This window comes from Salvelinus fontinalis, chromosome 18 (assembly GCF_029448725.1).
Source record: "Salvelinus fontinalis isolate EN_2023a chromosome 18, ASM2944872v1, whole genome shotgun sequence".
Lineage (NCBI taxonomy): Eukaryota > Metazoa > Chordata > Actinopteri > Salmoniformes > Salmonidae > Salvelinus > Salvelinus fontinalis.
Window position 1 is genome coordinate 49,368,792 of NC_074682.1, and position 17,081 is coordinate 49,385,872.

General features: G+C 42.9%; 1 protein-coding gene across 2 annotated transcripts in view; it reads right to left on the bottom strand.

Moving 5' to 3' along the window:
- The window catches only part of LOC129815695 (eyes absent homolog 2-like), a 59,731-nt gene that overhangs the window by 16,486 nt on the left and 26,164 nt on the right, over positions 1 to 17,081 (bottom strand). For both annotated transcript variants that reach the window (XM_055869733.1, XM_055869732.1), the window contains exons 3-9: positions 15,688 to 15,728; positions 15,401 to 15,525; positions 13,298 to 13,411; positions 10,184 to 10,260; positions 6,465 to 6,630; positions 4,933 to 5,072; positions 1,914 to 1,997 (exon numbers count right to left, since the gene is read on the bottom strand). In XM_055869733.1, the coding sequence (XP_055725708.1) occupies positions 1,914 to 1,997; positions 4,933 to 5,072; positions 6,465 to 6,630; positions 10,184 to 10,260; positions 13,298 to 13,411; positions 15,401 to 15,503 (684 nt within the window). In that variant the 5' untranslated portion in view covers positions 15,504 to 15,525; positions 15,688 to 15,728. The remainder of the gene's footprint in view (positions 1 to 1,913; positions 1,998 to 4,932; positions 5,073 to 6,464; positions 6,631 to 10,183; positions 10,261 to 13,297; positions 13,412 to 15,400; positions 15,526 to 15,687; positions 15,729 to 17,081) is intronic.

Consider the following 17,081-nt stretch of genomic DNA (forward strand, 5'->3'; position numbering starts at 1 on the left):
TTTTGGAGATTTGAGAAATGTTCCCCCTCCACCCCCTTCCTCCCAAACAACTTTCTTTCCCTATCTTACATGTCTGAGTTTTGATGTCAGAGCATGTCGGATTGTTCGCCGTTTCAGCTGGGAAGCTGCTGGGTGGAATCAGGAATTTGGCACATCAGTCGAACGTCAAACCTTCCACCCTCTCCTTCCCCCCCGACGATACAAAGAAAAAGAAACAAGGTCGTGCAAAAATGGTGATGCGCTTAGGTCTAATACTCTCTCTCCTCTTGCTACTCTCTCCTCCTCTTTCTACTCTCTCATCCCCCTCTTCCTTTCCTCATCTCTCTCTCTCCACTCTCCACCTCCTTTCCTCCTCTCGCTACTCTCTTCTCCTCTCTCTACTCTCTCATCCCCCTCTTCCTTTCCTCCTTTCTCCTCATCTCTCTCCTCCTCTCACTACTCTCTCCACTCTCATCCTCTCTCTCTTCCTTTCCTCCTCTCCTCCTCTCTCCACTCTCCTCCTCTCTATCTTCCTTTCCTCCTCTCTCCTCCTCTCACTACTCTCTCCTCTCTCTACTCTCTTCTCCTCACAACTCTCTCCTCCTCTCCTCCTTTCTCTCCGCCTCTCTTCTCCTCTCCTCCTTTCTCTCCGCCTTTCTTCTCCTCTCATCTCTCTCCTCCTCTCACTACTCCCTCCTCCTCACACTACTCTCTTCTCCTTTCTCTCCGCCTCTCTTCTCTTTTACTCTCTCTCCTCCTCTCACTAATATATTCTCCTCTCCTCCTCTCTCTTCTCCTCTTCTCTCTCTTCCTCTCAATACTCTCTTCTCCTCTCTCTCCTCCTCTCTCCTCCTCTCTCTCCTCCTTTCACTACTTTCTCCTCTCACTACTCTCTCCTCTCTTCTCCTCTCACTACTCTCTTCTCCTCTCCTCCTTTCTCTCCACCTCTCTTCTCTTCTCCTCTCTCTCCTCCTCTCACTAATCTATTCTCCTCTCCTCCTCTCTTCTCTTCTTCTCTCTCTCTTCCTCTCAATACTCTATTCTCCTCTCCTCCTCTCACTAATCTCTTATCCTCTCCTCCTCTCTCTTCTCCTCTCTCTCTTCTCCTCTCACTACTCTCTCCTCTTCTCACTATTCTCTACACCTCTCACTCCTCTCTCCACCTCTCACTCCTCTCTCCACCTCTCACTCCTCTCTCCACCTCTCACTCCTCTCTCCACCTCTCACTCCTCTCTCCACCTCTCACTATTCTCTCCACCTCTCACTATTCTCTCCACCTCTCACTATTCTCTCCACCTCTCACTATTCTCTCCACCTCTCACTATTATCTCCGCCTCTCACTCCTCTTCTCTCAACTCCTCTCTCTCCTCTCTCCTCCTCTCACTCCTCTCTTTTCCTCTGACGAATCACTCCCTGGCTCCTTGTTTACATCACGGCAAACCGCAGAGGGACAGTGAGAATTCAAAACACAGTCACGGCCAAAAAAAAGAAACATGACTATTGTTCCCGTCATCAGCTGCCTGTCTATTATGTAAAGGTGAATCAGCTGTCAATCAAACAGTGGGTCGTGGGTTGGCTAAACAAGTCCACTGGGTTTTATAAAGAGACAAGAGGGTAGAGAAGGAAAACACCAAGCGTGTGAAAAGTCAAGGAGAGAGCAAAGGACAAAAACACTACTAAAAGAGTTACGTTTCAACAAATGAATCCTAACTTCCACGTGAGCAAAATTTCCGCTTAGTCCCATTGACATCAATGTGTGACTAACACAACATTTCACTGGAAGTTAGGATTCACCTCGAACTGATAGTGCATAGTTCATCTCATAAAGGATTAGTTCAATAACCCAGCAAATACTTTTAGGCTTATTTCATCTAAAAAGTGATACGGAGAGAATATTCACCATGTCAAATGAATGTATGTTGCCTGTTTTGTACCTTGCAAAATCGGGTGGAGAAGCTCCCTGTGAGCAAAGAGTGGAAAATGATGATGGTCTCGTCTAGGTCCCACACAAACACACGCTGGAAAATAATACAATAATACAATAATAAAATAATACAATAGACAATTTGCTGAATATTAACATCATATCTACACTGGGAAGAAAATGACAATGAGGGTTAAACATACAGCCTGATTAATCAGAAGAAAATGTTTGTAAAACTGATAGCATAAATGATAAATGTACTGACGATCTCAGTGCAGTTGTGAAAGTATTACTCTACTGTAGTCCATCTGTCCAAATGTCAACAAACTTTGGCCTTAATGTTTTGTGTGTGTGTGACTTCCATGGAGTGTAACATTACCTCTATATCTGAGTCCAGGGGGCTGTAACAGTACCTCTATATCTGAGTCCAGGGGGCTGTAACAGTACCTCTATATCTGAGTCCAGGGGGGCTGTAACATTACCTCTATATCTGAGTCCAGGGGGCTGTAACATTACCTCTATATCTGAGTCCAGGGGGGGCTGTAACAGTACCTCTATATCTGAGTCCAGGGGCTGTAACAGTACCTCTATATCTGAGTCCAGGGGGCTGTAACAGTACCTCTATATCTGAGTCCAAGGGGGGCTGTAACAGTACCTCTATATCTGAGTCCATGGAGTGTAACATTACCTCTATATCTGAGTCCAGGGGGCTGTAACAGTACCTCTATATCTGAGTCCAGGGGGCTGTAACATTACCTCTATATCTGAGTCCAGGGGGGCTGTAACATTACCTCTATATCTGAGTCCAGGGGGCTGTAACATTACCTCTATATCTGAGTCCAGGGGGCTGTAACATTACCTCTATATCTGAGTCCAGGGGGCTGTAACATTACCTCTATATCTGAGTCCAAGGGGGGCTGTAACATTACCTATATATCTGAGTCCAAGGGGGGCTGTAACAGTACCTCTATATCTGAGTCCAGGGGGCTGTAACAGTACCTCTATATCTGAGTCCAGGGGGCTGTAACATTACCTCTATATCTGAGTCCAGGGGGGCTGTAACATTACCTCTATATATGAGTCCAGGGGGCTGTAACAGTACCTCTATATCTGAGTCCATGGAGTGTAACAGTACCTCTATATCTGAGTCCAGGGGGGGCTGTAACAGTACCTCTATATCTGAGTCCAGGGGCTGTAACAGTACCTCTATATTTGAGTCCAGGGGGCTGTAACAGTACCTCTATATCTGAGTCCAAGGGGGGCTGTAACAGTACCTCTATATCTGAGTCCATGGAGTGTAACATTACCTCTATATCTGAGTCCAGGGGGCTGTAACAGTACCTCTATATCTGAGTCCAGGGGGCTGTAACATTACCTCTATATCTGAGTCCAGGGGGGCTGTAACATTACCTCTATATCTGAGTCCAGGGGGCTGTAACATTACCTCTATATCTGAGTCCAGGGGGCTGTAACATTACCTCTATATCTGAGTCCAAGGGGGGCTGTAACATTACCTCTATATCTGAGTCCAAGGGGGGCTGTAACAGTACCTCTATATCTGAGTCCAGGGGGCTGTAACAGTACCTCTATATCTGAGTCCAGGGGGCTGTAACATTACCTCTATATCTGAGTCCAGAGGGGGCTGTAACATTACCTCTATATCTGAGTCCAGGGGGCTGTAACATTACCTCTATATCTGAGTCCAGGGGGGCTGTAACATTACCTCTATATCTGAGTCCAGGGGGCTGTAACATTACCTCTATATCTGAGTCCAGGGGACTGTAACTTTACCTCTATATCTGAGTCCAGGGGGGCTGTAACATTACCTCTATATCTGAGTCCAGGGGCTGTAACATTACCTCTATATCTGAGTCCAGGGGGGCTGTAACATTACCTCTATATCTGAGTCCAGGGGGGCTGTAACATTACCTCTATATCTGAGTCCAGGGGGCTGTAACATTACCTCTATATCTGAGTCCAGGGGGCTGTAACATTACCTCTATATCTGAGTGCAATGGGGCTGTAACATTACCTTTATATCTGAGTCCAGGGGGCTGTAACATTACCTCTATATCTGAGTCCAGGGGGCTGTAACAGTACCTCTATATCTGAGTCCAGGGGGCTGTAACATTACCTCTATATCTGAGTCCAGGGGGCTGTAACATTACCTCTATATCTGAGTCCAGGGGGCTGTAACATTACCTCTATATCTGAGTCCAGGGGGCTGTAACAGTACCTCTATATCTGAGTCCAGGGGGCTGTAACAGTACCTCTATATCTGAGTCCAGGGGGCTGTAACAGTACCTCTATATCTGAGTCCAGGGGGGCTGTAACATTACCTCTATATCTGAGTCCAGGGGGCTGTAACATTACCTCTATATCTGAGTCCAGGGGGCTGTAACATTACCTCTATATCTGAGTCCGGGGGCTGTAACATTACCTCTATATCTGAGTCCAGGGGGGGCTGTAACATTACCTCTATATCTGAGTCCAGGGGCTGTAACATTACCTCTATATCTGAGTCAAGGGGGCTGTAACATTACCTCTATATCTGAGTCCAGGGGGGGCTGTAACATTACCTCTATATCTGAGTCCAGGGGGCTGTAACATTATCTCTATATCTGAGTCCAGGGGGCTGTAACAGTACCTCTATATCTGAGTCCAGGGGGCTGTAACATTACCTCTATATCTGAGTCCAGAGGGGGATGTAACATTACCTCTATATCTGAGTCCAGGGGGCTGTAACATTACCTCTATATCTGAGTCCAGGGGGGCTGTAACATTACCTCTATATCTGAGTCCAGGGGGCTGTAACATTACCTCTATATCTGAGTCCAGGGGGGGCTGTAACATTACCTCTATATCTGAGTCCAGGGGGCTGTAACATTACCTCTATATCTGAGTCCAGGGGGGCTGTAACATTACCTCTATATCTGAGTCAAGGGGGCTGTAACATTACCTCTATATCTGAGTCCAGAGGGGGCTGTAACATTACCTCTATATCTGAGTCCAGGGGGCTGTAACATTACCTCTATATCTGAGTCCAGGGGGGGCTGTGGGTCACTGACTCTTTTCCTGCCCCTCAGTTTCCCGTCTGAGCTCCGTCTGGCTGGCACCGCCTCCGGCTCTTTCCCTGGGGTGGGGGGGCTAGGGGGGGGATGGTACTCTCCTGGCACACACACACACACACACACACACACACACACACGCACAGACACACACACACACACACACACACACACAGACACACAGACACACAGACACACACACACACACACACACCACATCAATGAAAATGTCTAAAACACCAAACAACACGACACTAAGATAAATACAATGTTAAGAGGATAATAATACAATGTTAAGAGGATAATAATACAATGTTAAGAGGACAATAATACAATGTTAAGAGGACAATAATACAATGTTAAGAGGATAATAATACAATGTTAAGAGGATAATAATACAATGTTAAGAGGATAATAATACAATGTTAAGAGGATAATAATACAATGTTAAGAGGACAATAATACAATGTTAAGAGGACAATAATACAATGTTAAGAGGACAATAATACAATGTTAAGAGGACAATAATACAATGTTAAGAGGATAATAATACAATGTTAAGAGGACAATGATACAATGTTAAGAGGATAATAATACAATGTTAAGAGGATAATAATACAATGTTAAGAGGACAATAATACAATGTTAAGAGGACAATAATACAATGTTAAGAGGATAATAATACAATGTTAAGAGGATAATAATACAATGTTAAGAGGATAATAATACAATGTTAAGAGGATAATAATACAATGTTAAGATGACAATAATACAATGTTAAGAGGATAATAATACAATGTTAAGAGGACAATAATACAATGTTAAGAGGATAATAATACAATGTTAAGAGGACAATAATACAATGTTAAGAGGATAATAATACAATGTTAAGAGGACAATAATACAATGTTAAGAGGACAATAATACAATGTTAAGAGGACAATAATACAATGTTAAGAGGACAATAATACAATGTTAAGAGGATAATAATACAATGTTAAGAGGATAATAATACAATGTTAAGAGGACAATAATACAATGTTAAGAGGATGATAATACAATGTTAAGAGGATGATAATGCAATGTTAAGAGGATAATAATACAATGTTAAGAGGACAATAATACAATGTTAAGAGGATGATAATACAATGTTAAGAGGATGATAATGCAATGTTAAGAGGATAATAATACAATGTTAAGAGGACAATAATACAATGTTAAGAGGATAATAATACAATGTTAAGAGGACAATAATACAATGTTAAGAGGACAATAATACAATGTTAAGAGGATAATAATACAATGTTAAGAGGACAATAATACAATGTTAAGAGGACAATAATACAATGTTAAGAGGACAATAATACAATGCTAAGAGGATAATAATACAATGCTAAGAGGATAATAATACAATGCTAAGAGGACAATAATACAATGTTAAGAGGATGATAAGTCATTTTCCAACAAAGGGAAAGAGGAGCAACCGTCTGTACCTGTTTGGGACTCTGGGCTGTGATTGGGCACCACAGCGGGGTGTTCTGGATGCTGATAAGGTATGGACGTGGTGATGGCACTAGGGCTGAGGTACGGGCTATTGTAGTGTGTGTTGTAGTACGGTGAGTACTGGCTTTGGCTGTAGCTGGAGTACCCTGAGAAGTCCTGACAGAGGGAACAAGATTACTATTAAACACGTGAGAGGAAAATACACAAAATATTACAAATGATCACATATTGGGCATCACAGTTCAAAGGCTCCTGAACAGCTTCTACCTTTCTGCTTTTCTCCCCTACCTACAGTTGAAGTCGGAAGTTTACATACACTTAGGTTGGAGTCATTAAAACTCGTTTTTCAACCACTCCACAAATGTCTTGTTAACAAACTATAGTTTTGGCAAGTCGGTTAGGACATCTACTTTGTGCATGATACAAGTAATTTGCCCAACGATTGTTTACAGACAGATTATTTTACTTATAATTCAATGTATCACAATTCCAGTGGGTCAGAAGTTAACATACACTAAGTTGACTGTGCCTTTAAACAGCTTGGAAAATTCCAGAAAATTACGTCATGGCTTTAGAAGATTCTGATAGGCTAATTGACATCATTTGAGTCAATTGGAGGTGTACCTGTGGATGTATTTCAAGGCCTACCTTCAAACTCAGTGCCTCTTCACTTGACATCATGGGAAAATCAAAAGAAATCAGCAGAGAAAAAATTGTAGACCTCCACAAGTCTGGTTTATCCTTGGGAGCAATTTCCAAATGCCTAAAGGTACCATGTTCATCTGTACAAACAATAGTACGCAAGTATAAACACCATGGGACCGCTCAGCCGTCATACCACTCAGGAAGGAGACGCGTTCCGTCTCCTGGAGATGAATGTAATTTGGTGCGAAAAGTGCAAATCAATCCCAGAACAACAGCAAAGGACCTTGTGAAGATGCTGGAGGAAACAGGTACAAAAGTATCTATATCCACAGTAAAACGTGTCCTATATTGACATAACCTGAAAGGCCGCTCAGCAAGGAAGAAGCCACTGTTCCAAAACCACCATAAAAAAGCCAGACTACGGTTTGCAGCTGCACATGGGGACAAAGATCATACTTTTTGGAGAAATGTTTTCTGGTCTGATGAAACAAAAATAGAACTGTTTGGCCATAATGACCATCGTTATGTTTGGAGGAAAAAGGGGAAGGCTTGCAAGCCGAAAAACACCATCCCAACCGTGAAGCACGGGGGTGGCAGCATCATGTTGTGGGGGTGCTTTGGTGCAGGAGGGACTGGTGCACTTCACAAAATAGATGGGTAGGGGAAATTGTGGCTATATTGAAGCAACATCTCAAGAAATCAGTCAGGAAGTTAAAGCTTGGTTGTAAAATGGGTCTTCCAAATGCACAATGACCTCAAGCATACTTCCAAAGTTGTGGCAAAATGGCTTAAGGACAAAAAAGTCAAGGTATTTGAGTGGCCGTCACAAAGCCCTGACCTCAGGAAGTGGGAAATCTGAAGTTTGTAGTTTCATTTAAGTGATTGCCTATCCAATATGCTGTGTCTATGGGGCCAGTTGCACTTCCCAATGCTTCCAGCAGATGTCAACAGTCTTTAGAAAGTTGTTTGAGGCTTCTATTGTGGAAGGAGTCGAATGAGAGCTGTTTCAACAAGTGGACTAAGCTGTGGCCAATGAGTTGTTTACTGCGCGGTCACGTGGGCGCGCCGTTCCTAATTTTTCTCTGTAATGAATACGCTATTGTCCGGTTGGAATATTATTGAAGATGTATTATAAAATGACCATAAGGATTGATTGTAAACATCTTTTGACATGTTTTTACAAACTGTAATGGAACTCTTTTGACTTTGTCTGGATTTTGCGCTCACGCATTGTGCCTTTGGAATAGTGAACTAAATGCGCAAACAAAACAGAGGTATTTGGACATAAATATGGACGTAATCGAACAAAACAAACATTTCTTGTGGAAGTGGGAGTCCTGGGAGTGCATTCCGACGAAGATCAGCAAAGGTAAGTGAAGATTTATAATGCTATTTCTGACTTTTGTTGACTCCACAATTTTGGTTGGTAACTGTATGGCTTGCTTTTGTGGCTGAACGCTGTACTCAGATTATTGAATATTGTGCTTTGCCGTAAAGCTTTTTTGAAATCTGACACAGCGGTTACATTAAGAACAAGTGTATCTTTATTTTCTGTAAAACATGTTTCTATCATCAAAGTTTATGATGAGTATTTATGTTATTTGATGTGGCTCTCTGCAATTTCTCCGGATGTTTTGGAGGCATTTCTGAACATGGAGCCAATGTAAACGGAGGTTTTTGGATATAAATATGAACTTTATCGAACAAAACATATATGTATTGTGTAACATGAAGTCCTATGAGTGTCATCTGATGAAGATCATCAAAGGTTAGTGATTAATTTTATCTATATTTCTTCTTTTTGTAACTCCACTCTTTGGCTGGAAAAATGGCTGTGTTTTTCCTGTGATTTGGCGGTGACCTAACATAATCGTTTGTGGTGCTTTCTCTGTAAAGCCTTTTTGAAATCGGACACTGTTGTGGAATTAACAGAAAGATTACCTGTAAAATGGTATAAGATACTTGTATGTTTGAGGAATTTTAATTTCTGTTGTTTTAAATTTGGCGCCCTGCAATTTCACTGGCTGTTGGCGACGTGGGACGCTAGCGTCCCGAACGATCCCAGAGAGGTTAAACAATTTAAAGGCAATGCTACCAAATACTAATTGAGTGTATGAAAACGTCTGACCCACTGGGAATGTGATGAAAGAAATAAAAGCTGAAATAAATCATCCTCTCTATTATTTTGACATTTCACATTCTTAAAATAAAGTGGTGATCCTAACTGATCTAAGACAGGGAATTTTTACTAGGAATACATGTCAGGAATGGTTGAAAACTGAGTTTAAATGTATTTGGCTAAGGTGTATGTGTAACGGATGTGAAATGGCTAGCTAGTTAGCGGGTACGCGCTAATAGCATTTCAATCGGTTACGTCACTTGCTCTGAGACCTGAAGTAGGGTTTCCCCTTGCTCTGCAAGAGCCACGGATTTTGTGGAGCGATGGGTAACGACGCTTCGTGGGTGACTGTTGTTGATGTGTGCAGAAGGTCCCTGGTTCGCGCCCGTGTCGGGGCGAGGGGACGGTTTAAAGTTATACTGTTACATATGTAAACTTTCGACTTCAACTGTACATGTACATATTACCTCATTCAATCCCCCCAACTACCTCACATCCCAGTACACTGACTCAGTACTCCTTGTATGTAGCCTGTATAAAGCCTCATTGTTATTTATTGTGTTACTAGTTTATTTTGATCTAATTGTTAATTTTCTTACTTTTTAACTGCATTGTTGGGAAAGGGCTCGTAAGTAAGCATTTCACATTAAAGTATACTCTTGTTGTATTGGACGCATGTGACAAATAACATTTTATTTGTTTTATTTGAAATCAGACTGGATTATTCAGTCAATACTTTTATCTGGATTTGTCAACAAGTTTTTTTTTTCAAGGTCCTCATGAAGGACATTATTGCAGAAAGCTTCAAAATGTGTGACACATACAAGTGTAGGTTGCAGAACTCCAAACTCATTTCATACCATCCTAGCTATTTGGATACTTTGTGTACTGCAAGAGAAAGCTGGTTTTGTTTGTAATGTCTTGCGTATTACATCTGGTACTGACCTGTTGTGTGGTGTTGAAGGGAGTTGAGCTTGTGATGGGGTTGGCTCCCTGGAAAATCCCAGATGAAATACTGCTACCTGGAAAACAACATTAAACCAACGTTAAAAACAGACTCACATTGACAGATGTTGGATGTCTACTGAAAGCTGCAATGGAAAAATATGTTTATTGTTATTCTATCCCTTGAAAGAGATGTTTATAATGAATGGAAACAAAGCAGGAGAATTCAACAATGCAAGAAATAGCAGACCAGAAATAGCAGACCAGAAATAGCAGACCTATCATTCAACTATATCAGTCAATTGCCACTTATTATGGGACAATACAATAGAATGTTTAACTATGTATACTTATACTGTGAGACAACATTGGCCCTCAAATTTTTTTCCAGAAATCCTGGTTGGAAGATTCACGGAATAAGAAGGAAATAAGCGGAAAATCTGAAAGCCTCCGACCATAATTTCTGAAAAACATGAGAATTAGAGGAAAGTTACTGTTTTTTTTAACCGTAGTTGGCCTAACATATAGAGATACTGGATATTAATTTGACAAGTATTGTCATAGAAAAATAATCCTGCAGCAACAGGAATTTCACGTTTAGTCCATAATGTTGCTTGATCGGTGGTTAGGCTATTAGCTGACCAAAATGAGCCTACATGTGCTATACTGTTAATATAACCATGTTTTAGTGCATGTTTTCAGTGAATTTATGTATTTCATGAAGCTCATCTTCATTTCCTGAGGCGCAGGAAAATTCTCAACAACAACAGAGTGAGCAAATTAAGATCCTACACCTGTATCGTAATGTAATCAACTTAACACTTATCACTGAAGTAGGTTCACAACTGGCTTTAAAACATTGACTTGCCTCAACCCCTCCAGTGACAAGCCAGTCCTCAGGGAGTATTGATTGATGAGTCCCAACAACAACAATGCAGGTGGGGGAGCCCTGGTGCGCTACCTAGCTAATCCATCAGTGTTATCAACTCTGCTGAAGGAATGCCTTCCTCTGGGCTCTTTTCCCTGGCCACACTTGTTTGTTACCCCTCCATCCATCCATCCATCCATCCATGCATCCATCCATCCATCCATCCATCCATCCATCCATCCATCCATACACCCGCCCACCCACCCCAAGACTCAATGATAGATGAATGACTACCCAGAACCACCCGGGAGTCATCTAGGACCACACAACATAGTCTTCAAAGCAACAACAACACAAACCAGAAGCTTTCCAAATAAATAGTGGACTTTCTGGTTCTGATTTGGTTTCTCCTCTGTAGTGTAGTGTGTAGTGTGTAATATGTAGTGTGTAGTGTGTGTGTGTGTGTGTGTGGGAGGAGAGGTCTAGTGGTCTTGTACATGGAGTTGCCATGGGAGCTTGTTTCAAGTCACTCTAGATTTTGTTTACCTGTATTAAAACAAATGACTTAACACAGAGTTTCCCCATGTATTAATCAGCTCAATCATGATTTCCGATAGCTGGAATACCCGTGTTTCAGTCTTGCTTTCTGAAGGCAGCGGTAGCCGGGTGAAGCTGGAACAGACAACCATTTATTCCAAGCTTAAACTACAAATTATAGACCAAGACAAACACGATCCTCTTTGATGATGTATCAATGTGGATTCTAGAATCCTCTTCTGTTCAACTCACCCAATAAGAAACGCTCATTTTTGTTTTTCATTGCAAAAGGTTTTGCTACGGTGCATACTACAGTGGCCTTGCATTCCCCTGTCAGTGGGTCCATGCAGTTCTTCCATTAGGCTCACAACATGCACCTTAACCTCTAGCCTCTGACGGAGCAGGGTCAATTTCACGCTGCTTTGAAATCCATCAAGTCCCACTGAGCCAAGCATGCTCTGGGCGCCAAATAACTGGGGAATGTGTGGAGCACAGACACACACATAGACACATGTACGCACCCACGCACGTGTGCAGACACACACACAAGCATACACACGCACACATGGATGCACGTACACACACACACACTTTCTTTTACTCTTTCTCTCTCTCTCTTAAACACCCACATGCCCCCTCACCGTCCCCCCTCACACACACACCCACATGCCCCCTCACCGTCCCCCCTCACACACACACCCACATGCTGGTCTGAGCCCGGGCTGTGTGTTGTGGGTGTGGTGGGAGGAAGGGGGCTGACGCCAGGCACCCAGACCGCAGCTAATCGAGAACAGGTGTGGAGGAGGACAGACGGCACTGCTACGGACACCCACCTGGAAACGCCAGGACCTCACTCACTGGTCCGTAGTGATGGAGAGATCAGAGAGAGAAAGAAAGAGAGGGAGCGAAGGTATATGGACTGGCTATAGGAAAGAGGATATATCTCAGCAAGTGAGAGAGGCAGAGTGAGAGAGAGAGAGAGAGAGAGAGAGAGAGAGATCAGAGACAGAGAGAGGGAGAGAGAGATCAGAGAGAGAGAGATATCAGAGAGAGAGAGGGAGAGAAAAAGAGATCAGAGAGAGAGATCAGAGAGAGGGAGAGAGAGAGAGAGTGAGAGAGAGAGTGCGCGAGAGAGAGAGAGATCAGAGAGAAATAATGACAGAGAGAGGAGGAGGAGAGATCAGAGAGAAATAAATACAGAGAGAAGAGGAGGAGAGATCAGAGAGAAATAGAGAGAGAGAGGAGGAGATATCAGAGAGAAATAAATACAGAGAAGAGGAGGAGAGGTCAGAGAGAAATAAATACAGAGAGAAGAGGAGGAGAGATCAGAGAGAAATAAATACAGAGAAGAGGAGGAGAGATCAGAGAGAAATAAATACAGAGAGAAGAGGAGGAGAGATCAGAGAGAAACAAATACAGAGAGAAGAGGAGGAGAGATCAGAGAGAAATAAATACAGAGAGAAGAGGAGGAGAGATCAGAGAGAAACAAATACAGAGAGAAGAGGAGGAGAGATCAGAGAGAAAGGACCAGAGAGAGGTGGAGAGAGAGGGAGGACTGACTGTGTGGGTATTTGTGTGTGTGTCTGTTTTGTGTGTGTGTGTGTGTGTGTGTGTGTGTGTGTGTGTGTGTGTGTGTGTGTGTGTGTGTGTGTGTGTGTGTGTGTGTGTGTGTGTGTGTGTGTGTGTGAGCGAAAGAGAGAGAGACTGACCGTGTGTAGAGTAGCCATAGAGAGCCTGGCTGGGGGGAGTGCTGCTGTAGTTTGAGTAGTTCAGGAGGCTGTTCTGTCCTGGAGAGAGGCTAAGGCCATCCTCTGTCTTAATGTCTGCAGAGGAAAGGACAGACATAATTATTATCCACACTGGATTCAGTTAATGACACTGGTTACACTGGGTTTTACAGAGAGGCATGCTGGGAAACGGGATGTGTTGCACACAGCCTGCAGGCCTCTAGTTTGAGGCCCCTGGTGTAAATGGATGTGAGGGATGTGTTGCACACAGCCTGCAGGCCTCTAGTTTGAGGCCCCTGGTGTAAATGGATGTGAGGGATGTGTTGCACACAGCCTGCAGGCCTCTAGTTTGAGGCCCCTGGTGTAAATGGATGTGAGGGATGTGTTGCACACAGCCTGTGAGCCTCTAGTTTGAGGCCCCTGGTGTAAATGGATGTGAGGGATGTGTTGCACACAGCCTGCGGGCCTCTAGTTTGAGGCCCCTGGTGTAAATGGATGTGAGGGATGTGTTGCACACAGCCTGCGGGCCTCTAGTTGGAGGCCCCTGGTGTAAATGGATGTGAGGGATGTGTTGCACACAGCCTGCGGGCCTCTAGTTTGAGGCCCCTGGTGTAAATGGATGTGAGGGATGTGTTGCACACAGCCTGCGGGCCTCTAGTTGGAGGCCCCTGGTGTAAATGGATGTGAGGGATGTGTTGCACACAGCCTGCGGGCCTCTAGTTTGAGGCCCCTGGTGTAAATGGATGTGAGGGATGTGTTGCACACAGCCTGCGGGCCTCTAGTTTGAGGCCCCTGGTGTAAATGGATGTGAGGGATGTGTTGCACACAGCCTGCGGGCCTCTAGTTGGAGGCCCCTGGTGTAAATGGATGTGAGGGATGTGTTGCACACAGCCTGCGGGCCTCTAGTTTGAGGCCCCTGGTGTAAATGGATGTGAGGGATGTGTTGCACACAGCCTGCGGGCCTCTAGTTTGAGGCCCCTGGTGTAAATGGATGTGAGGGATGTGTTGCACACAGCCTGCGGGCCTCTAGTTTGAGGCCCCTGGTGTAAATGGATGTGAGGGATGTGTTGCACACAGCCTGCGGGCCTCTAGTTGGAGGCCCCTGGTGTAAATGGATGTGAGGGATGTGTTGCACACAGCCTGCGGGCCTCTAGTTTGAGGCCCCTGGTGTAAATGGATGTGGAGTTGTTACACTTTGTGCGCGATCACATTCGCTGCTGCTACTGTTTACAATCTGTCATGTTGCCTCGTCACTTTATCCCTACCTATATGTACATATCTATCGCAGTGACCTCGTACCTCTGCACATTGACTCGGTACTGGTACCGAGTGTACAGTATATAGCTGAGTTATTGTTACTCATTGTGTATTTATTCCTTGTGTTATTATTTTTAATATTATATTATTATTTTGTATTTATCTTTTCACTCTGCATTGTTGGGATGGGCCTGTAACTAAGCATTTCTCTGTTAGTCAAATAAGCATGTAAGAAATACAATTAATTACAATTTGATACCTATTCAAGATACCTATTCAAAATAACCTATTCACGATACCTATTCAAGATACCTATTCAAGATACCTATTCAAGATACCAATTCAAGATACCTATTCACGATACCTATTCAAGATACCTGTTCAAGATACCTATTCACGATACCTATTCACGATACCTATTCACGATACGTATTCAAGATACCTATTCAAGATACCTATTCACGATACATATTCACGATACCTATTCAAGATACCCATTCACGATACCTATTCAAGAAACCTATTCACAATACCTATTCAAGAAACCTATTCAACATACCTATTCACGATACCTATTCAAGATACCTATTCAAGATACCTATTCACGATACCTATTCAAGATACCTATTCAAGATACCTATTCACGAAACCTATTCAAGAAACCTATTCAAGAAACCTATTCACAATATCTATTAACGATACCTATTCACGATACCTATTCACGATACCTATTCACGATACCTATTCATGCTGCCTTAGATGCTTTACAACTTTCAAGGTCCTATCCCCCTACTTCACCCCCGTATTGAAGGAAATGCCGGTACTCACTGTAGGAGGGCATGCCGTAACCCTGGGCATGGTGAGTGTATGGTGGGTAGGGTCCCGCAGGCTGGAGGCCGGGGCTGTACTGGGGCTGTCCGTACGCCGACATGACAGCTCTCAGATCAGCTGATCTGGGAGGAGGAAGTAAAGTTGGTAAGCAACGTGGGGACTATATTTATTGTACAAATTGCCTAGTTTTTGAGAATGTTGGCTGCTCAGCTAATGCTATGCTTTGCTATGGTATGCTATGCATTGCTATGTTGTGCTATGCCTAAGATGTCATCAACACTCACTTGCAGATAAAGTAAGAGTTTGATATGGAGTCTTAGAGGCCCTAGAGGGAAAAATACAGAGAAATGTATAAATACCAATAAAAATCATATTTCATTGAGAAATTAAAAGAGTAATAAATATGATGAGATATTATTTCACAGTGATATAAGGCTTTATACAATTCCAATTTCAATACATAACCATAATACAATAGTATGACATTTGATTTTAAAAAACATTCCGATTCCACTGTGTAAGTTATATAAGAGACCTGGGGCCTCATTTCTCAAGGTGTGTTCGCACAAAAAATACTCTAAACCTTACGTGCAACTTTTTCCCTGCAAAGGATGGTATTGGGGGGAAAAAGGTTTGAACTTGACAGGAATGTGTGCGTATGTCCACGCAAGTCTCAAACCATGCATGGGCACAACTTCTAGTGGTTGAGCAACCGTGTTGCAAATACAGTAGATTGCTTAGCAGCATGTCATCTAATATATTTATTTAACTTTTATTATATACTGTAGATCTATATCTGAATCAAATTGCAGGACATGTCTCTCCTTTTCTGATATGACTGGTTTATTCTGCTACACAACAAACATTAGGCTACATTTTATCCATCGCTCATTCAATAGCCACGCATGCTACCATTTATCCATCGCTCATTCAATAGCCAAGCATGCTACCATTTATTCATGGGTCATTCAATAGCCAAGCATGCTACCATTTATCCATCGCTCATTCAATAGCCACGCATGCTACCATTTATTCATGGGTCATTCAATAGCCAAGCATGCTACCATTTATCCATCGCTCATTCAATAGCCACGCATGCTACCATTTATCCATCGCTCATTCAATAGCCACGCATGCTACCATTTATCCATCGCTCATTCAATAGCCAAGCATGCTACCATTTATCCATCGCTAATTCAATAGCCAAGCATGCTACCATTTATTCATGGGTCATTCAATAGCCAAGCATGCTACCATGTATCCATCGCTCATTCAATAGCCACGCATGCTACCATTTATTCATGGGTCATTCAATAGCCAAGCATGCTACCATTTATTCATGGGTCATTCAATAGCCAAGCATGCTACCATTTATCCATCGCTCATTCAATAGCCAAGCATGCTACCATGTATCCATCGCTCATTCAATAGCCACGCATGCTACCATTTATTCATGGGTCATTCAATAGCCAAGCATGCTACCATTTATCCATCGCTCATTCAATAGCCAAGCATGCTACCATTTATCCATCGCTCATTCAATAGCCAAGCATGCTACCATTCATCCATCGCTCATTCAATAGCCAAGCATGCTACCATTTATCCATCGCTCATTCAATAGCCAAGCATGCTAACATTTATTCATGGGTCATTCAATAGCCACGCATGCTACCGTTTA